The 24,047-nt window shown below is 48.4% G+C and overlaps 1 protein-coding gene across 1 annotated transcript; it reads left to right on the forward strand.

The window, feature by feature from the left end:
* Positions 1-1,676: 1,676 nt before the first annotated feature.
* Positions 1,677-22,534, forward strand: LOC149370906 (kelch repeat and BTB domain-containing protein 8-like). Its single transcript, XM_089578828.1, has 11 exons — positions 1,677-1,793; positions 2,599-3,005; positions 6,553-6,649; positions 9,119-9,241; positions 11,381-11,588; positions 13,789-13,905; positions 15,301-15,484; positions 17,771-17,971; positions 20,272-20,483; positions 21,312-21,585; positions 22,249-22,534. Exons 1-11 carry the CDS (start codon positions 1,692-1,694, stop codon positions 22,532-22,534), a joined length of 2,211 nt encoding a protein of 736 aa, XP_089434954.1. The 5' UTR covers positions 1,677-1,691.
* The last annotated feature ends 1,513 nt before the right edge of the window (positions 22,535-24,047 follow it).

Here is a 24,047-nt window from a genome sequence, read left to right on the forward strand (position 1 = left end):
TTGTTTGTTTGTTTGTTTGTTTGTTTGTTTGTTTGTTTGTTTGTTTGTTTGTTTGTTTGTTTGTTTGTTTGTTTGTTTGAACACTGAGTCCTTACCTTACCCACAGCGCATAGCGTCAGTATGCATCTATACGTTTTTTTTTTCTTTCTCGTCCAGTAATCCACTGGTTTGGCTTTAGTGCAAATGACTTCAGAGATCGTAGGCTACGGTACGGTTCGGGTCGTCGTGATGAGCAGGTGTGCTGAACAAATGTGGTAGAGTTTGAAAAATGAGTGAGCGGGAATGCGGTGTCTGCATTATGCGACTTCTCCCACATTCTGTTTTCTGTTTCTGAGCTGCGCTTTTTGTTTACTTACCGTTTCTAAGAAACGACAAAGTAAAACATGGTCAAAAACATGAATTTTAACAATAGCGAATCTAAAATTCAGCTTTTATTTGTAAGATTCAGAGCGCATTGCATATGATCGACATGTTGCCCGGTTGGTGTGATTATAAACTGTTATTTTCATGTGGCTCAGTCGTCTTTGCAGGCATGTGTACCATTCATTGTTCCAGACTTTTACTGGCAGCGCGTGTATATTGGGGCAGCAGCTGGGAATCAGCAGGATGATTTATGATAGCCCGTCGCTATGCTACGAGACTTGAACCCGGACATTAAACAAGCTCCTCCAGGGCTCAGTAAAATTTTATTTCGAACAAATAGAATCCGGCCGTTTTCTTAGTCACCGAAACAACAAACGTTAAGGGCACGTATGAATAAAAAAAATTACATTAACCACTCTTTCTACTCTCTCCGTACTTGTGTACTTGTGCGTTCGTTCTGATAAAGAACATTTCCCGGGAATGTTTGCTTTTCTCGTTTGTCGTGCAAGGCAACGGGCGCCTATTTCATCTAAAAGTAAAGTTTCTGTGAGAACCTCATTCTAGTACTGTTTACGTACACGTGTATTCTTTCGTCTGATTTATATTTTTCCCCGCTTAAGACACCGCTTCGCCTGGTAATATTTCATTCGGGGAAGTTTTCCGCTTCCACGGAATTTTAGGAGTCAAATTTGGCTTAACAGAAATTTCTGCGGAGTTCTAGGGAAATTTGAGGCCGAAATTGTCTCGATTTTGCCAAACTAACAACTTTTCACGCTGCTGCAGGGAAGAAGGGCCTGAAATAGGGAAATGAGAGTTTAATTCAGAGAAAATCCGGTAGCAGTATGGAACACCACTGCCTGCTTTTGTGGGCACTTTCTCGTATTCGTTGCAACAACTAAAGTAAACAAAAAAAATCGGCAGTGGTTTATCTCTGGTCAAACGTGGAGGATTGCGAAAGCAATGAGGAGAGAGAGAGAGGCGATGGAGAGCGCGCGGCAGCGGCAGAAGCCCCGGCACCCTAGCTATGCGCCGCTACTGCGCATGCGCAACTGGCGAGCGCAGCGGCGGCACCTCTGGGTCACCCGCGCAGCGACGACGGCGGCGCGCCAGCTGTGCGCTATGTGACGTCACTGCTCCTCGCGCATGCGCAGTATGGCCTTGCCTCAGCTCCGCGAAATGGCTCGGCGACTCGCGTAATGTTGCTTTCGCCACAAAAAGAAAAAATAAAACAGTGACGTCGCGTAAGAGTGTCTTATAACGGCCGCTTTCCATTGTAGTTGGAGCTGCAAGGAGTATCCGCAGATGCCTTCCACTCGCTGCTGGACTACATGTACAGCGGGAAGCTGCATCTGACCTGCCAGAACATCGGGAAGCTCTACGTCACCGCCAGCATCCTTAGGATAGCCAGGGTCAAGAAGAAATGCGCAAAGGTGGGAGTGTTGTACGAGCGCTTCTTTCTTACCGCCTACAGTTCGTTACAAATTCGCATTTTTCTGGACACTGACAATTCGAACCTTACCGGCTGTACACCATGAAACGCACACACAAACACGCACACACCATGACACACTGACAGCGTCACTCCGCCGAATGAGGTCTGTACCGCTAAAGCAGTAAAACAACGTCACAAGAACGTTTGGAGCCAATTCTATAGAGGCACGTCTACTTCCAATGATTACCTTGGTTTTTAATTGATTACAGCGCCAGATTGCCCCCTGATGCCAGTGCCATCGTTATTGCAATCTTCCCAGATACGTCCAGCACAGGACAAAGGCCTCTCCCAATGTTTTCACATGCTGGTAGAATGCGGTAGAGAAAAGGGGTGACATGGCCACCAAAATGAAACGTACAGCAACACGAAATGGTTGTTAGGTGGTTGGGGTGCGCATTTCCCAAACAAATAGAAAGTCATAAGAAAGTTCGGAGCCAATTCTATTGAGGCACGTCTACTTCCAATGATTACCTTGGGTGCTAATTGATTACAGCGCCAGATTGCCCCCTGGTGCCAGACACATCGTTATTGCCATCTTTCCAGATACGTCTAGCGCAGTGCAAAGGCCTCTCCCAATGTTTTCACACGCTAGTAGAATGCGGTAGAGAGAAGGGGCGACATGGCCACCAAAATAAAACTTACAGCAACGCGAAACGGTTGTTAGATGGTCGGGGTGCTTTCTTCCCGTCACTCGGTCCCCAAGCTCCCGGTAGAGGGCTCGACCGTGGCGCCGTCTGACGCAGATCCTGACCAAGTCCCCGTACGACCCGAAGCACGCGGTGTACGTGTACGTCACGGCGCGCAAGTACGGCCTCTCCTCGGTCTGCAAGCGCGCCCTGAAGCTGCTGCACCACCGGCTCGAGGAGACGGTCACGTGCAAGCAGTTCCTGGACCTGGACGTGAACCAGGTGTGCGAGGTGCTCTCCGGCAACGCCGTGGGCGCCCGGGGCGAGATGGTGATCTTCCTGGCGGCCCTGCACTGGCTCAACCACAACTACCTGGAGAGCGAGCCGTACGTGCTGAAGGTGATGCAGTGCGTCCGCTTCGGCACCATGAGCATCGAGGAGCTGCTGTGCTGCCTGCACCCGCCGCTGCTGCCGGGAATCATGGAGATACACGAGGTGCGAGCGCACCTGCTCGCAGCGCTCAGGTGGGTGCGACTGCGCAGCTGAGAATTCATAAAGCAAAACGCGCGTACAGTGGGTCATATTTTGAACACTGTCACGCAATTGCGCCACCGTACACTCCAAACACAAAGGAGTGAAAAGGGAGTACGCCGTTTTCTAGCACACTCTCGTTTTTCAAATTTAGTGCGCTAGAGAACGGCTTATTCCCTTTTCTACTCCCATATAGGCGTATTTGTGTTTAGAGTGTATGTAGAAGTGAAGCAATGAAACGGAAGAGAATACGTGCGTGCCAACTTATCGCACGCCGCTAGTGATCTGTTTCACAACTCCACTTTTCCACACGACCCTGCACGGCCGTTTGATCGATGCTTGCGTGATACTGTTGAAGAATTGGCAGGCTGTGTGTGCGCAATATGCAGGTCAGATGGACGCTGACAAGCGGATAACACTTTTTGTCAACTTTTCCCGCTTTGTATATACTTTAACTAGGCGCAGAGCGTAAACGAAAAACAAAGTCACGGTTTTATTAAAAAAAATATTATTTTAATATGTTAGGCTGGCTTTCTTTAAAAGTCTGCATGTTTATCGCTGTGATAAAGAATAAATGGCGCAGGTGTCACGCAATGCCTAAAAATTTAGTGTTGTATAGATTGAGGCAGTTTGTGAAGCCAGACGAAGAAAAAAAATAATATAAACTTCACTCGCAAGCTCCCGCATTCTAATTCTCGAACGAAAGTTTTCTTCGTAAAGGGAATCTACTGGTGCGAAAATGTTTGCGCCTGCCTCTGAGCACAGCTTACCCCGGTCGAGCATTCAGCAGCGATCTCGGGACACAATGGGAACCAGAAACTCGTGGAAAGAAAGCTGAAACCGACTTCACTATTATTTCTGCCAATCAGTGACCAGGTATCGCAGTCTCTGTTAATCTGCGCCAGAGGAAATCGAAAATACTGAGATTTTTACCCTTTTTTTTGTTTACAACAGGATGAGAGCAAGATTCGTGTGTGGACTAAGTTGTCCGCCCTCTTGATTGAATATATGCGATGCTAGCCGCAGCTCACTAGAGCTCAGAGTGTAAACCTTGCGCCGACACATTGCATGAAGGCTAGCAACGCAGATGGGATATCAAGTCGATGCATTCGTAAGCGCTTAAAATACATTCATAGACTTCCATCTGGGAGAAGGTAACTCGAGAAAATACTTAGACATGAAGATGCGTTCGGCGCATTCTGGATGAAACCTGACCAGAAGAAAAGAGCTTCCTGAGCAGACAGCGGGGCTGCTTTTTCCCAGACCTCATTTTCTTATGCTTTTTCTTCTCACAGTACACAGCGGCGAGATAATCAAATTTTTCTTATCTCTCGATGTCGGCGAAGAGAAGGAATGCGAGAAAGTTCCGCGTACGCCAGGCGTAAGAAAAATGACTTTAAGACCTTTGCCGCGCTTACCACGCATCTGGCAAGCAGATACGTCTTATTTTTTTCTCTCTACACGACTTTTTAATCACAATTATTAGCACATCTGGAGCGGGTGAAGCCGTGATTAGTTTAGACACAAGCTGTTGCATACTTCACCACGCTCATAACCCCTGAACGCAACGTTACGTTTCTGTTGATTTCTGACGAGGCTTCATCTACACCGGTTCAAGTCAAAGCGACGAAATCCGGACAAATGCTTCTAGTTTGCGCGGCTGCCACCAGGAGCCGCGTGGCGCTGAACACTCAAAATCACCGCGGTAATTTCGAACATTCGGTACGTCCATTGATTTTCTATGGCCGTCAGAAATAGCTGCTGTGAGCGCAGAAAGGATTTTGTAGGTCATCTTTCGCTGCGAGGGGGAGGACTCAGCCATGTTAATGACGATGTTAGCGCAGAATCTCTCAGGACTCTAGTTTTCTAATTATTAGGAATTTAAGATATCCCCATTCAGTTACGCGCTATTCATTCATGGCGGCTAACAAATAGCGCTACACTCTGAACACGAATACGCCTATATGAGAGTAAAAAGGGATTAAGGTGTCCTCTAGTGCAGGAGTGCGCTAGAGAACAATTTGCTTTCTTTTTACTCATTTCTGTAGTGTAGTTGCTAAGTGTCCAAGAAAGCTGGGCATTACGCTACAAAAGGAGGCGAATAAAGAAAAAGATTGATTTTCATTTTTTTGCACGAAACTCCGTACAGCTGCATACACGGACCTATTCTCCCGACTCCGACATTTCATCAAGTATTTCTGTCTCATTGTAGTCTTATTTTGCTTTTCATTGTTAACGACAACGTGGGTTCCAAAACTACGTTTTCCGTAGCAACGCCTGTGATACAAATGCCGGTGTCGGATATTAGACGTTCTGTTGCTGAGGAGCATTATCCTTTTCACAAAATGGCAATATGTACGGAGAGAAGTGAGCGAACGAATTCCGCGAGCCAGCGATGAGCTGTTCGTGCCGTAAGTGCTCGATTCACAGCGACGAACAGAAATAGACCGTGGTAGGGAGCTAATGAAGAACTGAGGAAAACATCCTACGCTGTGAGTGGACGCTGAATCAGGAGGGCACAGATTGTCCGTGACACCGAGAGACGGCTTGCTGGTGTCTCTGACCGGGTATGTAAACAACTCGACAGTGGGATTCCGTAGAAGAATCGCTATGCGGCAAGTTCTCTTTGTCATCAGCGCACTAAAAAGGTACAGCCGGCCAAATCTTTAGCTGGCGTGTGCGACGGCCGCGTTTTCCGTGCTCCTGTAGCTTATGACGGAGCAAACTTGCGAAAATATCAAATTTAAGCACGGGCTCACTAAGCCCGTGCTTATAGAGGTTTCCGCAAGTTTGCCTCATCCCAGTGCGCAGGAGCACAGAAAAAGCGGCCGTCGCGCACGCCAGCTAAAGATTTGACCGGCTGTACAATAATGGCTTTCGATCCGGCCTACTGCAGCCGTATACAGGGTAAGCATATTGAAATTCGTCGAGGTTCCATTGGGAAGCAAAACGTTTTTTTTTTTTTTTCAGTCGTGCGTTTTATTCTTCTTTAACTCCAGTTCCACTTTACAAAATATCAGAGAAAATTGTTTTCGAAACCATTCGCTTAAAAAATATAGCCCGTGTATCTCTGAAAACTACCTTTAAAAACAGTGCTTTTCTGGTAGAGGTCACCCACTTGTTTATTTGTTAGTATCTAAATTTTATCTAAACTACGCTATGCAACCCATTCACTTTAGGAATTAACGCCGCTGTAATCCAATTTTGGTCGAAAAACCGGCGAAAAAGCAACGCTTAGTAAGCATAGCATTTGCGGAGAAATGAAGGTTGATCATTTTCTGTTCTCCTAATGGCGGTGACTGCAGCCTATGTACAAATCGAGTTTTGTGTTATCTGAGGTTTTTTAAAAGTTTACCTTCACCAACTTTCGATGGTAGATGCAATTCCCGCCACCACACTTTCACCACAGCATCACCGCTGAGTAGGCACCGGGCACCAGAAAATCGGTGTGTTCAATCCAGAACACCAGCAGTTGAACGGTATGACACTCGCAATGTGCGTTCGTGTGCCGGTTGTTGACTGCTGCTGTTCCTATTTCAGTTACAAGGTGGCCGGTATGTACAACCAGCAGCATCTGTTCCCCACACCCCAGCTCAAGCCGCGGTACTTCAAGCTCGACGGACCAGTCACACTCTGGGTAAGAACAGTTTCTTACGTTGAGCTGAAAACAGTATTTATACCTATTTTCAACAAAAAAAAACAGCATGTGCGAATAGCATGTGGCAAACAACCATGGCTACGAAAGTGACGGCATCGTTTCTTCTAACAACGATTATTTCTTAGTTTGTGTTAGGCTCTGCCGGAGCTATTGCCTCTTCTAAACACAGCACTTGTGCCCATACGGCATCGCTATGGTATTCGAACACAAACTGTCTTATATACATGTTCCTGGTTTGCAGTAGTGAACTAGATTGAGGACCGCCGCACGCTGCGGCAAGTCGTGAAAGGGCCTGCGTGTGCTACAACACTATAACGTTCGCTTAATTGGGAGCGATCAACCGAAAAATGATATTCAGCGAAAAAGGAAGCAGAAATTCAATCATAAAGCGACAGTTGTATAACGGACCTTCGCTTTGTTGAACGATGCCTCGTTGTATTCCCAACCGGAAACTGCTGTAAACGCGATTTGCAGTGGTTGAAATCATTGCATCTTTTCGTTCACACAAATGAAATGGTCCAGCTGAATTCCAACGAGACTGCTAGTTCTAACGCGATAGCGTTATGGCACCCATTGCTCAGAAAATCCGGCGTCGTCGTCGTCGTCGTCGTCGGCGTTGTGAGCGAAAAATTCTCAGAGGAGCAATCTAGGTGGGCCACCTACGTCGCGTGACCTTGTGGCGTCCTCAAAACTTCCGCCACCGGGTTGTGAGCAAACTGACCACCGTGTCAAGTGGTAGTTAAATCAATCATTGGTCGCGAGTGGTTGCTTGGGAAGGGCAACCTAGGTCGCATAAGCCCTACCGGTGGCACCCCACCTGCCATCGCAGGGCAGTGGCGCATCACTTTAACCCCTGCACTACTTCGTCAGGAATAGTGTGAGGACTCCCAGCGATCTATGAATGTAAAATCGATAATGACCAATTCCGCATATATAGACATTAACCCATTAACGCTATGGAGTCATAAACCCTTAAGGCGAGAGTTGAGATTCCCTCTCTGGATCTTGTAGAGGGGAATTCAGTTGATGAAGATGATAATTGTTGAAGGATGCTTGCCGTCTTGCAGATTCGAATTGCTCAATCACATTGCAAGAGGACACTTCTGGAGAGGTTAACTTTTTATAACAATTAAAAGCACAAAGGAAGATACAAGCAAGGAGAAAACATATTTACATTTGACTGACTCGACGTGACGAAACCAGCCCTCGGTCCTGCCGAAACAGCTGGTTTTAAACCCTAAGTCCCCGCCCTCGGTGGGGAGAATGACCAATCAGGTACTGTACAAACATCCACCCAATAACTTATTGGGGAAAGGAAAACATCACCAATCAGCAATTTGGAAAGGATAATACAACCAATGAATGATTGGGGAAAGAAGGTAACCCATCGTGACAAACACTGTACACATATGTACACTTTCTACCATCACTATTTTGTAAACTTATGCTTTCCTGCTGCGAGCTTCGCGAATACTCTCACTTTCCCAACGTCGGGTTGACCCAAGCTCAAGGAAAGTCACTTCAATTCATCTGTTCCGCATCGTCGCTCCCCATGCCTGCAGCCGACCGCGCTTCAAGCTGTCAACGCACGCCGCTGCAGACATGGAACCAAAGCCACGCACTGTGACACGGGTCCGCCTCGCCGTAAACACGTGCACACAGGATGCGACCTAATGACTCCGTCCATGAGGGGAGTTTGACCTTTCCCGTCATCCTCCGCTATCCGGCGCCCCCCCCCCCCCCCTATCCCGCTGAGTTGAGCTCACCCCCTTCTGTGCGGTTGTGCGGAGGTCCCAAGAGAAAGAACGTAATGGGCATTCCACTAACGCGACCGGATGCGGCAAACAAAATACAGCACCGCGAACTTCACTGCGAGGTTTAAGTGTCCCCTTCATTTTTAAGGCGAAAGCCTTTAATGGCTCATTCTGTCATGCGTTAACAAAGCGTGTCACACGCGACTAAAAGGTGGCTAAAAAAGATAGAAGAAAATCAATGGTTGCTTTCGATAAAGGAAGAAAAATGAACCTAGAAGCCAAGTTTGATGACTGTAGATTAGTTAGTTAATTATAGGCAAAAGTGTTGAAATTGCGTCGAAATAACGCGGACGTTGATATGGCCACGGCAACGGTGTGACGTCACGTCCACTAGAAGTCGTCACAGCATAGTAAAAATTGTCATAGAGTGGTCGGAAAAACGTGGGATTTCTGTCAAATTAGATGGGAAAATGTGTAATTAAGCCTAATTAACACTTAAGATCCCCAAAAGGTGTATAACTTGAGTATCGATATAGCCACAGGAACGGTGTGACGTCCCATCCACCGGAAGTCGTCACGTCATAGTGTCCTCTGCTTTCGCCTCTCAACACTTTTGTTGCCAAAGTGTCCTCGCAATTTTTCCTTGCCTTTGAGAGACATTTTCATCGATGCGTTATACTGCGCGCTACCTCAGGACCTCAACATGTTCAGCACAGCGAAGACGCCGAACGCCACGGTGCCAGCCTCCGGGTACCTGAGGTACATCAACGACGTCGGCGCCAACATTCTTCGAAAAGCACCGCCGCTCACCAGCCAGGTATGCATGCCCCGCGCTGCCCCAGCCGCTGCGGAGCGGTCGTGAGCTGTCTCTCGGCGATCGCCAAATTGCCAAATTTTTGAAAGCCACGTGGCTCCGTTGCCCGTTTTTCTGTAGACCGCAGTAATGAAGCCGAACAAATGGCCGACCGCACCCACTCATCAGGGGGTCAATACCATGGGCGTGTCGCACTTCGGGACAGGGGCGCAGTGTTTCTCCACCTTCGTTCGTTTCTATTTTCCTTCTTACTTTTTATCGGCATGCTGTCGGCTTAGATTTATAGCCCTCGCAGTTTCAAATGACATTTAGATGACACTCAGTCTGAAATTCCGGGTGGAATGTCGGCACGTTCTCCGCAAGAGGCTGTCTGTCACGGTACATTTCAAGAGCACGTCTTTATTGTGCTTTTTTGTATTTGTAATTTAAGTCATATTCGACTAGGTTTCTGTTGAAGGTTGTATTACCTTAATGCGTTAAACTCAAGAAGAGTATGAAATGGTCATCATTTTGTTAATTACAGAAGCTCCAGGATGGTCCGCAAACAAAGGCGTTTCATGTATATTAGCCGCAAGTTAGGCTGTCCAACCAAGCCGGCAGGAAACGATGATTGCCGCCCAGTATGGTCTTGCATGTATATAATATAGCACACAGCGCATACTATACTGCCCACGCGCCTATATTTTTTAAAAGGCATCAGAAAAGCACAGACGATGTGCGTAGGCGTGCAAAGGTATCTTCATAAGGGGGTGCAAAGTTCCTAGTAGCGCCTGTTCAAGTCCTTATGTAGTAGGAAACTATATGAGGCCTATTAGGCCCGGGGGCCACTCACCCCTTTGTGCCCTTCTGTGCACGCCTACGACGATGCGGTTATACCAGTCAGACCGGCTTCATAGGCTACTGATATTGCCCTGCCAGCACCTTTTTTGCGTGTGTGTGAAGCTGTGCCCAAAGCGCTACGAACGAAAAGACACACGAGGCTACGTAATTCAGACAATCTTACGAGTGATATACTGGTTTATCCAGGGTGTAGGTGCGTATAACCCAATAACTAACGTAAAATTATTACTCATCGCCATTAAAATACAGGACCCATTTGTCTGCAGTACACGGCGGTGGCACGGTTTGCCTACCATTCCCACACCGTTTTCAGCAGCGTATACTCTGAAAAAACGTTTGCTACCGTCACTACACAATGCATTAGTAAACCTATACACCGTTCTAGAGTCGATAGACGGGTGCCTTCATTTTGAAAGCGCACAGCTATTTCCAAGTTATATTTATTACGAGTTTTCCTTGATAGTTTACTGTGGCATTATTTTACTAAGCATGCAAGAGGTTGAGAGTTCGACAGCTGCCAAGGCAGTCGAATATCACCGTGAGGTGCACAAGGAAAAAGATTCCGGTGCACGTTTAAGAATCCTAGATGGTCGAATTAAATCTCGAGCCATCCATGAACCTTCGGCCTGCTTCTAAGCTTATCCCTCGCTTTAAATATTGTAGGTGTAAAAATACCGTAACATAATTTCTTTTTCGATCGCTTATTGTTCACATAGTTGTGTGTTCAAATTTCTGCAGTGACGCCTTTCCAAATAAGAATATGTATTTTTGATGCTCGCCTTATAAAAGCTGCATGTTTTGCTACACTCACACGCTCCAAATTTAACAAAGGGGTACTCTCAATGATAGTTTGGTGCTGATATTTTCATGTTCCTCATTTGTAAGCATGTAAATCCACATGTGATGGCCCGAAATATCTACGGTAATTTTATATCAAATAATTCTTTATTCTACGCCGTATTATGTCATAAACTATCTTTTGTTTTAAGTAGTCCAGTGTCCCAATCAAATCTTGTTGGTTTTCTACACGTTTTCTGTAACCGCATGTTCGAAGACATGTCAGTAAATCAATATATTAATTAGTGTTTTTTCTTCTTGCTGGCACCATTGTTTTTTCTCGTTAACGCAGTTGGCTCTTCCAACACTTCAAGCATTAGCACCCATCAAACGAGTCTTGTGAAGCACCTCAACTATTGTCGCAACGCAGTACATTTGGGCAGCGCAGTGACGAAAACATCTGCAATGCACACGAAACCACAACCGAGTGTTGCATGTATAATCGAATCGAACTCTGTGGCGCAGTTTCCTGTGCAGCGTCAGCCCATGTTCTACAGCGACCCGCTGGCCGACTACCTGCTTCGCAACAAGGCCGAAATCCCCCTGACGGCGTGGAGCGACGACCCGTACGAGACGCTGGAAGCCTGCGGCGCCCACTTCAGGGACCCGCGCTCGCCCGTGCTGCTCGTCGTGGGAGGCTTCAACCCAGACGCGCCGGCCGAGACCAGCGTCGGTGCGAACGGCCCCCTGCCACCCTTCCGTGCTTTACACTGCAGACGCAGGGCTAGCTTACTGGAACGAGCTGGACAGTCCAAGCTCACACCAGAAGAGTGAACGTAAAGAACAACTTCAAGAGCCAGTTGAGCTCATGCTACATAAGGAGCCGCTGGTTAGGAAAAACTCGAACCGATAGAAGGTTTGGTGGTTTGTGGTTTATGGGGGTTTAACGTCCCAAAGTGACTCAGGCTATAAGGTACACCGCAGTGAAGGGCTCCGGAAATTTCGACCACCCGGGGTTCTTTAACGTGCACCGACATCGCACAGCACATGGGCCTCTACAATTTCGCCTACATCGAAATTCGACCGCCGCGGCCGGGATTGAATCCGCGTCTTTCGGGTCAGCGGTCGAGCGCCACGAACAGATCAGACAGAAGGGGTGAAACACGAAATGATACTTGTGAGGCTAGTTGGCATTGCATAATTAATTTTAGCAATGCGCTCGTGGTAACAGGGATAAAATATGGACGTGTAGCCCCGATATACTAAAAATTAATGTTAGTAAAGCGTGAATAGGGCTTGCAGGTCTCGAATAATTAGTGTCAGTAGTGCGTTCGTCTTGCCTGTACTTTCCCGTTTTGCTGACCTATAGAGTACTCAGATTAGCGCACTACTGATGTTTATCACCAACAAGCCACCTCTCCAAAAAAGTCAGCTTCTTAGCTGTTTTATATTTATGCTGCCATGATGTCATTCGCCTTAAGGCAGGCTTGATTTTACCGCGTTAAGGTCAAAAGACGCAGAAAGTAACGCAAATCGCAGCTCAGCTGTATTAATAATTCATGGTCTTTACTGTCCAGCTTGCAGGCTGCACAGCTGTAGTGATTTGCCGGCAGTTATCGCAAATCTTTGCAGGGTATAAAACGAAGTGAACAAGGGTTAAAAAGGGATCCTCAGGGGCTTAGCCAACTTTTCTACAAGAGGACTTGTCTTCGGCTGGGCCTAGACGAAACGTTCACTAAGCCCCCTGAGGCTCCACTTTCAATCCTCGTTCACTTTGTTTTGTGTTGTGCAGAATCACATCTTCCTGCATTCTCTGTTTTGCAGGGTACAGGGTATTAGAAATCCACCTACCCTCATTACTTCCTCTCTTTAATAAAACAACTAGCAAGTTGACTCTGCTGTTTACTATTAACTGTGAAGTTTCCTGGGGCAAAGTCTCCGGCACAAGACGAGAGGAACCCCTATCGCGGCCTTAATGGCTTCCTTCTTACCTCTAGAAGAGCGGTACACTGCCCATAGCTTTAGGAAGTGAACCGCACCAACCAATCAAAAGGTTTGTTGCATTTGCTGGATGCGGCCCACGATTCCATTCTTTTCGTTCCTTGCCTCGACCAACAGTAATTCGAAAGCAGGACTTGTTGTTGCGGGATAGGCAGTTCTTACTTATGACGTGCTGCGGGCCGGGCAATTTCCTTTTTGATTCTCTTTAACTGCCCTCTACTCTTTGATGGCGTGTTGTTTCGATAAAGGGGCTTTAAGAGCATGGAGTAAAAATATTTGGAAAGTGCACATTCGCGCTTGCAATCTCGTGTCACTTGGCTCACCGTGATAGGTGGCCTGCGCAGTCGAGGACAGCATGAGTGACCGCTGTGACGCCGCAAGTCTTTGGGCCCTGCTCTGAAAGGAAGACAGTGTCGAGCTTCAGTGAAAGCATGTTTCGCGTCGTTCCGATAAATCGACACGCTTTGAGCTAGGCATGCAAGTTACTCAGCAACATGCAACAAAGCACAGCGATATGCTCATTCGCCCATGCGAGAATGATCTGTAAACAGTATCGAGTATAATGTAGCACAGACCTTTGGGCTAGTTGGTTCATAGCTGACACGTATAAGCGCAAAAAAACACGAACAGAGAAGAGACTTGGACAACACGAGCGTTTACTTTCAACTCAGAGTTGAAAGGAAGCGCTCGTGTTGTCCAAGTCTCTTCTCTGTCCGTGTTTTTTTGCGCTTATACGTGTCGAGTATAATACCCAGCGTATGCTAAAACCTACGAGATTCCATCTTTTCTGTGGCTGATGTGAATCGTGTGGTGGTGATAATGATTCCGAAACCAGCCGATCGGCTAAGATTGAAAATGAAGAAAAAGTAGACAGAACACTTTTATTTTCGATATCTCTATCTCATTAGAACATTGCACTTCTCTCCTCACAGGTACCAAGATTCTTCGATACCACGTCGAGAAGAACATCTGGGAAAAATTTGGAACCTTCCCGATGCCGCGGCATCACCACTGCGCCATTTTACACGGCGACAAACTGTACATTACAGGTAACAGTGCAAACAAAGAGAAAGTACGTTTTTCTTACATATTTATCCTCAACATGGCCCATTCAGCCAGTGTTGTTCTTCGAGCCCGGATTGAGTATACGAACTGATCGCACACCTCAGGTACTTATGGAATTACAAAATTAAAGCTACATAGCGGAGCCAAAATGTATTGATTCCATTGAGAAACGTCTTTCCGTAGAAACCATCAACCGCGCCAGAGCGCTGTTCCAGAACCACGGACGAATGCACTTACTATAAAAAGATGGCATGCAATCGTGTTCATCTTGTTCCCTTGACATGGCGCTGGTTTCCTAATGCATGGAGTGCCGAAAAATTTTCGAAAATATTGTAGACCCGTTTCATGCGTGAAGCAAAACTATCCATACCTTCAACTATGCCTTCAAAGAAAAATTTGCAATGCACGTTGAAATGCCGCTCGGAGGTATTTACAGCATTCACCCTGGTTCTTTCTGCTGGTCCGTACAAAGCACCAGCACCCATACGAAACATTTCATGGGTCGATACCATAGTCTTTGTGAGCCCGGTCTTTCGAAAACTCCAAGTCCTTCGAATACGCTCGTTGTTATAGGCGAAAAACCCGACATTACTTCAAAGTGATTGTAAAATACGACATCTAGACGTTTATACGTCCCAATTTATTTCGGTGGCCCAATGTCTCCGGCGTTCGGCTGCTAAACTCGCGTTAGGGGAGCGGATCCTGGGCCGCTGTGGCCTCATTTGGAGGGAGGCGAAGTGTGAAAGTGCCCGTGCACTGAAATGTCAGGGCGCGTTATACGACTCCAAATCGACGAAATTAATCGCTAACCCTATTCAGCGGAGTAGATAACGGGTCACATCGTTGCTTTTGCAGATAAACATCCGCGAAGCCAACTCCACATAATTTATGTTTTTCTTTGATTCCATGCGGCTATGTTGATGTTTATTCAGCAAAAAAAAAAAAAAAGACCATTTATTGCTGAGAAAGTTGGATTTGATACATAGAGCTTTTCCTTCCCTGTCACTCTATTTCAACTCTCGCCGTCAGTTATAGGACACTCTAATCACAGTTTCGAAGGAATGGTGATGTAACCTAGCCTCAGAGATCCACGTAGAAAAATTGACGTCATCGCAACTTGCTTATGAAAACGGCCAGTGGTGGCGGCACCTGTATTTGGTTCTCGGCATTTTCTAGCTTGCAAATTAAAGCTCAATTTTCGGTGAGACGAGTGAGTCTCTTTGCCGTCAGAACGCGGCAATCGAACCGTACAGGCCAACTTCAATCTGTCCTCAGTATCCTCTATTTAAATTTATACGCACACCGTTTCAGATGCTTCTTCGTATTTTCCCAGTGTTTTACAGAGTAAGGGTAATCTCTCAGCAAAGTGTCGTTCGCAGGGGGCTACGACAACTACCAGTCTGCGCGCTTCAAGCTGGAGCCAACCAGCATGTGCTTCGCGTACGACCTGACCAAGAGGCTGTGGCAGCCTTTGCCCAACATGGCCCGTGGCAGGGCCCACCACGCAGCCGCCTGCTTCGACGGCACGCTGTTCGTCGTCGGGGGCAGGAGCGCCAACGGAGAGTGAGCGACCGAAACACGCATCGCAATGGATGCAGAGCGAACGAGCCAACCCAGGTTACGAGTTTAGCATCACGAAAGACAGCCTCAAAGAACATTAAGAAAAGACAGATGCAACGTAACGGAAGTCCCCATGGCGCATTCGTGCGCGTCCTAATAGTCTCTTTACGAGCTGCTGCCCTTACCACGTCCTCAGAACCCTGTAGTCTTGTCTGCCCTACTTGTAAAGCCCCAATCAGAGATGGGGCAAATATCCTCATTTTCGCCTTTCCTCTCTTACCCTCACCATTATATCAGTGGCCCTCCCTCAACCTAATTTTGTAAAATTCCCTGGCCCTCCCTCGCTCTCACCCTCACTTCGTAAAATGTGGTGGTCCTCCCTCACCTCGCTTTGTAAGCCCTCCCTCACCTTCACAATCAGCAGTTTTAACATTTGAGTTATTTTTCCTTATTGCCGATATCTGCCGATGTTATAGAGTCCCACTAGGCGAAAGCTACATTTCATTTGGTCCGGTTTCAGCTGTGTTGAGCCAAGTGGTTCTTTTAAGCTCCTCACTCTGAAGTTATGAGTAGGGGAGAATGGCCGCACGAATTAAGAGAGGGACTACACACATGCTGTAGCCGATCACAAGCAAGAGGCGGGTCAGCCTGGCACTCCTCATGGCAGCGACTAAAATATACTGCGCCGGAAAATCGGGACCGTTAAAAACGCAACAAATCTGCTCGTGACGCTCTAAATAGCCAATCAAAGCAGGAGAGTTGCTCCCAGGCTTACCGACCGACACAGGACAGCGCCTGCTGTTCCCCAGCCGTAACCATGTCTCAGTCATTCGACTCCTTTTGGAGTACTTGGACATTACTGGGCTCGTTTAAATTTTGTGAGCCAGCCTAGCTTCAACGAATCTCCAGGCCCCGATAAGACGGCACCCTTCTACCCCCATACCCCCCCCCCCCCTTAATCCTCAGTCATTGATTTAACTGCCAGCTTTCTACGGTGGGTAGTTTGCTCACAGTGCGATGGGCTGGTTGCCACCAGCCACAATGACCAGGTTTTGATGACGTCATCTAGGTCACGTGACCTAGGTGACAGGTGGGCTCCTGCTTTGCCGCTCACAACGTCCACGCCGAATTTTCTACACAACGAGAACCTTAACGTTATCGCGTTAATAAGGAAAGCATAAATAACGCACTGAAGACGGCAACAGAAGAAGGGAGAACCTATGTTCGACGACGATCACCGTTTGCAGAAATGTATGCCTTTGCTCTTTCAGTAACGGCGATCGAAGGGGCTCCTCTTACTTCTGAAGGCTTCATTTTCAACCTTGAATGTTCGCTCTTATTCCTGGAATGTCCAAGGCGATCGAGGCTAAGTTTGTGCAGAGCTTCGTTACCATCTGCTTCAATAAAAGAAACGGTGAAGAAATGGGAGCCCCAAGAACCAACAGCAACCCCTGTACTCTTGGCGAAGAAACGAGAGCGAAAACCCAGGCCGTCTTAATAAGCAGCGACTGGGCAGGATGCCGCGGGGTTCAACACGAAGCTGCCAAGCATCCTGTTCTTTGAAGCAATCGCCACCATGCAGCTGCGTGTGTAGTCCCTGTCGGCAGCCTGTGCAGCAGCAGCCGCGGCTATGCATCCGTACGGGGGCGGTGTGAGCGGGGAGGGAGGCAGAAGAGGCTCTGGTGAACATTGTGTGTCATGACTCATAAGTAGGACTGTCCACAGATGCGGTCGAACAGAAAGACCGTCCAAAGAAGGCGTTCGTACCCTAGCTCGATTTTAGATAATTCTTGTTTTGTAATTTTCCCTTAGTCGTCCGCGCGTGTTCTGGAATCGGCTGCGCCGCGGACGGGCAACATAATGAATGGTGGGGGCAGGAACCAACTTTGTGACACACCCTCACCGTCAACTTGTGTATCTTGCCCTCCATCACCCTCACCGCACCACATCTGCCCACCCTCATCTCGTTGACTGAATCCCTCATGGAAGGTGAGGACGCCCTCATATGCCCATGTGTGGTCATGACCACCAGCTGCCCTCATGGCTTAGGACCAATCAGAGTGCCCGGTATTGGTACGCGGGTACAGTGGGGACGTTCTCAACCGGTATGATCACGTTCCTTGCTTGCTGCTGGAGGCAAGTCAGAGGCGCAGACTCACGAATGCCGCCTAGGTTGTGATGTAATGTGGTGAGCATTGCACTCATCTACAAGCTCCGCACAAAGGTCCTCCTCCGCTCTCCTGCTTTGTGTCGGGCACTGAATGGGCTCTGAGATGTGTGCGCGCGCAGGATCCTCTCCTCGGTGGAGGCGCTGTGCCTGGAGGAGCGGCGCCAGTGGCGGGAGCTGCCGTGCCGCCTGTGCAGGCCGCGCATGGCGGCCGGAAGCGCGCAGATGGGCGGCCGCCTGTGGCTCGCCGGCGGACTGACCGACTCGCGCGCGGGGCTCGTGGTCATCTCAGACGTCGACTGCTTCGACCCGGCCACCTGCGAGTGAGTTCGGCCGCTCTACCTGCATATGCTTACCGAGAATCGTTACACTGTATAAACTAGGATGATTATGCAGTATTTCCTGACATGCACACAAGCACCTCAGCCTCCTTATCAGAGAAGCATTTAACGTGACATTATTAGCATGCAAGCAAGATTCTCTCCCCTAGTATGAGCGGGCAGCGTTCATTTTTTTCTTCACTAGTTTTCGTTTCTAGATGCATGCTCTGCTTAATGCCTTTTTCAAAAATAAGAGAGAGTGTTGTCAACATTCACAACGGAGCTGCTGCAAGCGGGGACTAAAGTTTAGCTGCGCTTCAGTTGTCCTGGACGATACCTCCGTAGTGGCTTTCTTGAACACCTTCGTCTTCTATACCTGGAGTATACTAATACCCCTGTCACACTAGCAAATTTAATGTCATTCGAACCTAATGGCATTCGATGCATCGAATATCATTCGGTCTCCTTCGGTGCTACACGGAAGAAAATAATGTCATTCGAAAATGATGGCATCGACGATCAGTGAAAAAAAAAATGTCCAACTGAACGACATCAGCGCGCATAAAATATGTTTGAAATTGTTGTGCAGTGTTTCAAAAGCGGGTGAGAACGTTTGTGTGCCGTATTATAAGCTTAAAATATTATTTGCGGCCAATCTGCACCACTTTAGCCATCAAAAGCCAAGCCAAGTACAAAGTCAACCACAAATCCGATAAATGTAAACAAACAAAATGGCTGACATGGCGGCGCGCGGACACGCGCGGAGCTTGGAAATGACTTCCAAAAGGTGAACTGCTCAGTTACGTCTTTAAGTACCTTCGAGCTTAAAGAACATGGCACGCCAACCAACAAGAATCACGCATCCCAAAATGACCGACGGTCGCGGGAAAGACGCTGATTCACGGTCGGCCGCTGCGGTAGGCTGCTGAGACCGAGAGTAACAGCTATCCACGACAGCCTCTAGTGTGAACAGATTCACACGAACATTAACTTTTTTTAGCAGAACTAAATAAATGCCCTTTCTAAGTTTGGCAGTGTGCACATTATTTTTTTCGCGTCGCTTGTTCGTGCTGCGTATCTGGTGTCCAGAGTACGCATTCGGTTCGAAATCGAATGCGAATGAGTTCCCTTAACTCATTCGATGGCGAATGTCATTCGAACCTAATGACATTACATGTTCCCGTGTAGCAGTCGATTAATGACATTAGGTGCTAATGTCATTCGATTCGAATGATATTAAATTTGCTAGTGTGACAGGGGTATTAGAGGCGTCTGTAACGTGCAGGCTTCTCATGAGTCGCGACACTGCAGCTCCAGACACAAGTGGTTAGGACCCGCATAAGCAATAGCTTGCGTGTACGTACCGTCTTTCTTAAATATAATCAGGCCACGAGGTTTGCTTCTCAGCCGTATAATTCAGTCCTTACATTACCCCTAAAGACCAAGATGTCTCGAAAGGCGAGGACAAAAGTTCCGTATATTAGGCATTTTAAAGCTTAAAGGTGCACTGAAGAGGAATCCGAACTCGTCTTTTTGCCGCGGGAACTCAATCTACACGTTCCGAGCATTCTTAGAAACTTCGATATATTGCCCTGTGTGGCCGATTTCACTAATTAAATCGAATTAACGTCCGGCTCCCGCCTTTCTTTTTTGAATTCTGCCTCGTACGGTGGGCGGAGTCGACCGACGCGGGGAGTGCCTTTCACCCAGTCCCGTGGCGGCTTGCCGCTCTGCCGTCGGCGGAGTAATGCATAGTAGTCCGTAGAAGCAAATAGTCCGCGCGTATTTTTATTTCGGCGGGCTTATTTTGCGGTTATATCATCTGCAAATGAAACTATTTATTCACGGAAACCTAAAAAACAAAATGAAGCGAAAGCAAAGCCTCCACGGAGCTGGCTGAAAGGCACTCCACGCGTTGGTCGACTCCGCCCACCGTACGAGGCAGAATTCAAAAAATAAAGGCGGGAGCCGGACGTTAATTCGATTTAATTAGGGAAATCGACCACACCGGGCAATAAGTCGCAGTTTCTAAGAATGCTAGGAACGTGTAGATCGAGTTCCCGCGGCAAAAAGACGAGTTCAGATTCCTCTTCAGTGCACCTTTAAGCAGTGCCATAAGTGTTCCTATACACAGCTAGGAAACTGCTTGGTTAAGCCTTCCTTTTCTTCTTAGCCTACCTACGTAATTTTTTAGCCGGAGTGCAGTACACCCTTGAGGCCAACATTGTTGTGACTCCTGAAGCGCGATCATCGTCCTATGTAGCCAAATCGCGTGCCGAACACGAGGGAGGCGTCGTGCGCAGGTTCTACTTCCACGTGAGCTTCCTGCCGACGCCCCGCTGCTTCTTCTCGCTCGTGGCGGTGGACAACCGGCTGTTCGCCCTCGGCGGCTGCTCGGTGCGGGACAACAACGAGCTGGAGAGCCTGGGCGACGTCTGGTCCTGCCTCGACCACTGCTGGGAGAGGAAGGGCACCTTCGACCAGGGATACCACGACGTCGGCACCGTCGGCTACGGTGAGCCGCGATTAAGGCTGCCTCTTTTGCCCGGAAACACGAGTCTGAAACTTATTCGACTGCTGATGCCGAGGTCCGGCAGATTACTCGTAGCTCTCGGCTGTCGCCTGTCGTCGAAGGGAGCACAGCCCAATGCTTCGCTGCTACAGCATCATTACGGAAGTGTGATGAAATCTTGCATGTGCACTTTTTGATAATGAAGGCGAATAGTATACCATTGTTTAGTTATTTATTCTCGTTGGGGTTTTGTAGCAAAAGCTACACTACTATAGCTGCGACGAATTTTGCCGTGAGCCTCAGAATGACCTTAAAAGAACCTTGAGATAAATAATGGTTGCACATCTGCCTTAACCATGTGGTCCACCTTGGTGCTGCACCACTTGACCTTTGACCTTCAAAGTTGACGGTAAAGGGTGGTAAGAAGCCACGTTGTAATCACGTGGTACGCGTTACGTGATTCACTTTACAGTTCTGACGTCAGGGTATGGGGTATATAAACCGGAGCTGTGCGCTCTGCTTTCGCTACGTGAAAACTCGGTTCAGCATAGTTGAACCACTTGTACTTTTTAGCCCTACAGACCCGGCTTTCTAGGCCAACTATTGTCAGTTTATACTCATTAATAAACATATTTTTGTTTTCGTATGTTAACTTCATATCCTCAGCGTCACTTACCAGCAGCATCTGTATGGAATATTCCTGCCGACAGGCACGTACAAAAAAACCTATATACGGAAACTATTCTTGCGCGGATCATTGAGGCAAGGCTACATTGCCATCTGGCACAGATGGTGATCACGGAGTCGGTTCTGGTCCTAATGTACACGCAGGCGACAGCGTGTACATGGTGGGCGGCCTCTCCTCGGACACCAAGTCTGGCATCCGCGCCGTGTCCTGCTACCGCACGGGGGACAACGCCTTCACTCCGAACCTGGCACCGCTGCCAAAGGCCCTGTGTGGGGCCGCGGTCGTCGTGCTGCCGCCGCTGGCCTTCAACGTCGGCGCCGAGAGCGACGACGACAAACGCCGAGCTTCATCCCGAGGCGGAGGCTCCGACGTAGAGTCCGAGCAGCCACCCCACCCTCCGGACAGCCTGGGCACAAGGTACTAAAGCGGACCGAGGCTTGCGCCTTCACTGAGAGAGAAGGAAAAAATACTTTTATTTTGCTCGGAAATTTTGGTCGTGCATGGATGGAGCCCTCAGTCTTCTTCGGGCCTAGATCGCCGCTGCTGCGGCGATCTAGGCCCGGTAATCAGTTTTCGCTACTCTTCCAGTCTATCGCTGGGCAGCGCTCCTTCCCACTGCTCCACCGTAACATTCCGTATTTTGGGGTAGCTGCAGTTATATTTTGACAGCCCCATGTAGTGCTGAGAAGCACGCTAAACTGCGCTAAACGACATAGGCATCTGTTGCGCGAGTTCGCAGGAAGTTGTGCCAACAGATATGCGGTGTATTTTAAACGCCGTGACAATACTACTCCCCTTCTGGTTCAAGTGAATCTCTCATAACAGCCGATAAGAAGCTCGCTATTCTCGCACTTCCGTCCTTGATTTCCTCTTTCAACATGAGCGCGTTCACTGTGCCTTTTTTTTCTTCCAGAATGTATCAGCTAGGCCCATGACAGGTTTAGTAAAGCATAGCTGAACCTTCTCCACCGTGTTCTTTTAAATCGGAGGGTCTCTACAATACAGCGCTTCAACGTGTATAGAACTGCGCTGTTCGTATCCCAATTTCCAACCTTCGTCTTACCCAGCGCGCGTACGCAGTACTCGGCGGCCTGCGGCAACTGACTCCGGGCGCGGCTCATCTGCCAGCTCTGCGCCTCCGACCCGACCCCAGACAGGCCCTCCGCCGGGACACGGGGACCCGTGGCTTACATGGCGCCGCTCGAGCACCGAACACCCTGCGTCGATCTTCAGTGAGTCTGCCGCAGCCGCACCCGCGTCACCCCAACGAGCACAACAGCAGAAGAAGCAACAGAAGCAGCAGCAGCCGCAACAGCACTGCGCTCATTCGGAGTACAGGAGATCCGTTCACAGGGCCGAAAAGTAGGCGCCCGAACGCACCGGCGGGTGACTATGGGCACACAGTGGACCTCGCCTTTGCTTTTGAAACATGTCTCGTGTTTGCCCGCGTGCGCCTGTTCAACAACCAAGCTGTGGGTGAAGTGTGCGACTGAATAAACGAACTATCTGGGGGACAAAATTTGAGGCTTTATTTTTTTTAGGTTTCTGAATTTGATGTGCATCCAACTACACGGCCTTGGGGTCTTTTTTTTTTTTTTGCTAGGCTGCATAAAACAAAGTCCCTGAAGCACACCTCTGGCACTTCTAAACTTTGAAGGGTTGCAGACAGAAGCAGTTCTCACCCGCCAATAGCCTGGAGGGCTGGTGGTGCTGCACTGGCCGCCGTCGGCTTGCTCCTCCAGTACGGAAGTTGAAGTCAAGGAAAAAATTTAGAGATGCGGAGGAAACGCGATAGAATTGTTCCTTCACTCGTCAGTCTATTCCAGTTCTGACTATTCTAAGTGTAGGGTAGCCAGCTGGGCATCGCCTGGTTAACCTCCCTGCCTTTCCGTCCTTCTCTCTCTCTCTCTCTCTAAGTACGACTACGCAGCTACGCAAAATGTGTCACATTGTTAGATCGCGGCGAGTCCTCACACCTCTACCAGCGCAGTGAAGCTGCGGTTAAACGATGCGCCACTTCAGCACTGGCAGGTGGCTTTTACAAAAAGAGCCAACGGCAAGGATTGTGAGACCCAGATTGCTCATCCCGAGCGATGCGAGAAGGAATAGCTCCCGCAAGCGTCATTTTTGCACAGACAGTTCTTCGGGACGCGGTATTTTTTACATGTAGGCCTGCTGTTGTCGGATTAATTTTCGTCTTGGTCGTTTGCGCTTTTGCTGAGTCATTCTTCGTCCGGCCTCTCCCTCCTCTCTCCTACAAGTGAAGATGGGGAGGGGAGCAAAAAGGTAGGGGAACGGTTGACAGGTGGCAGGTGGATAGAGGCAAATCACCCCAAAGACCATCAGGCAGGTGGAGGCTGCACACAGGCGCCGACACCGCCGGAGAGTTCTCTCCTTCGTGGCCCTCCTAATGCTATCGCATCAAAAGGTGATAGGCTTAGTGGAATGCATGGGCTTCTACGGGAGCACCAGGAAGAAGAGCGTAGGAATGGCGCGGTAACACCGCATGCCTGTGGTTTTCCGTCCTGAAAGTTGTGCACGAAGGAGAAGATAGCGTCGATAGAACATGTACAGCCGGGGACAAAAGTCTCCGGACCACGTGTTCCTCTAACGAAGCCGATACCTCTGCTATTAGTCGGCGTCTGTAGACCACACTTGTGGAGGTAAAAGTTAAATTTTTTTCTTTCATCTCCACAAGTGGGGTCTCCAGCCGCTGTATGATAGTAGGAACACGTGGAACACGTGGTCCGGAGACTTTTGTCCCCGACTGTACATCATTCGTCGCCACCACACTCGGGTGGATGTCAATGAGTAATTACTCCCTTATTACACTTTATTACAACCGCAAGTATATTTGTTCCGCCGTTCAAAATTTATTT

Source organism: Amblyomma mixtum, chromosome 1 (genome assembly GCF_055824585.1).
Source record: "Amblyomma mixtum isolate Tamu chromosome 1, ASM5582458v1, whole genome shotgun sequence".
Classification (NCBI taxonomy): Eukaryota; Metazoa; Arthropoda; class Arachnida; order Ixodida; family Ixodidae; genus Amblyomma; species Amblyomma mixtum.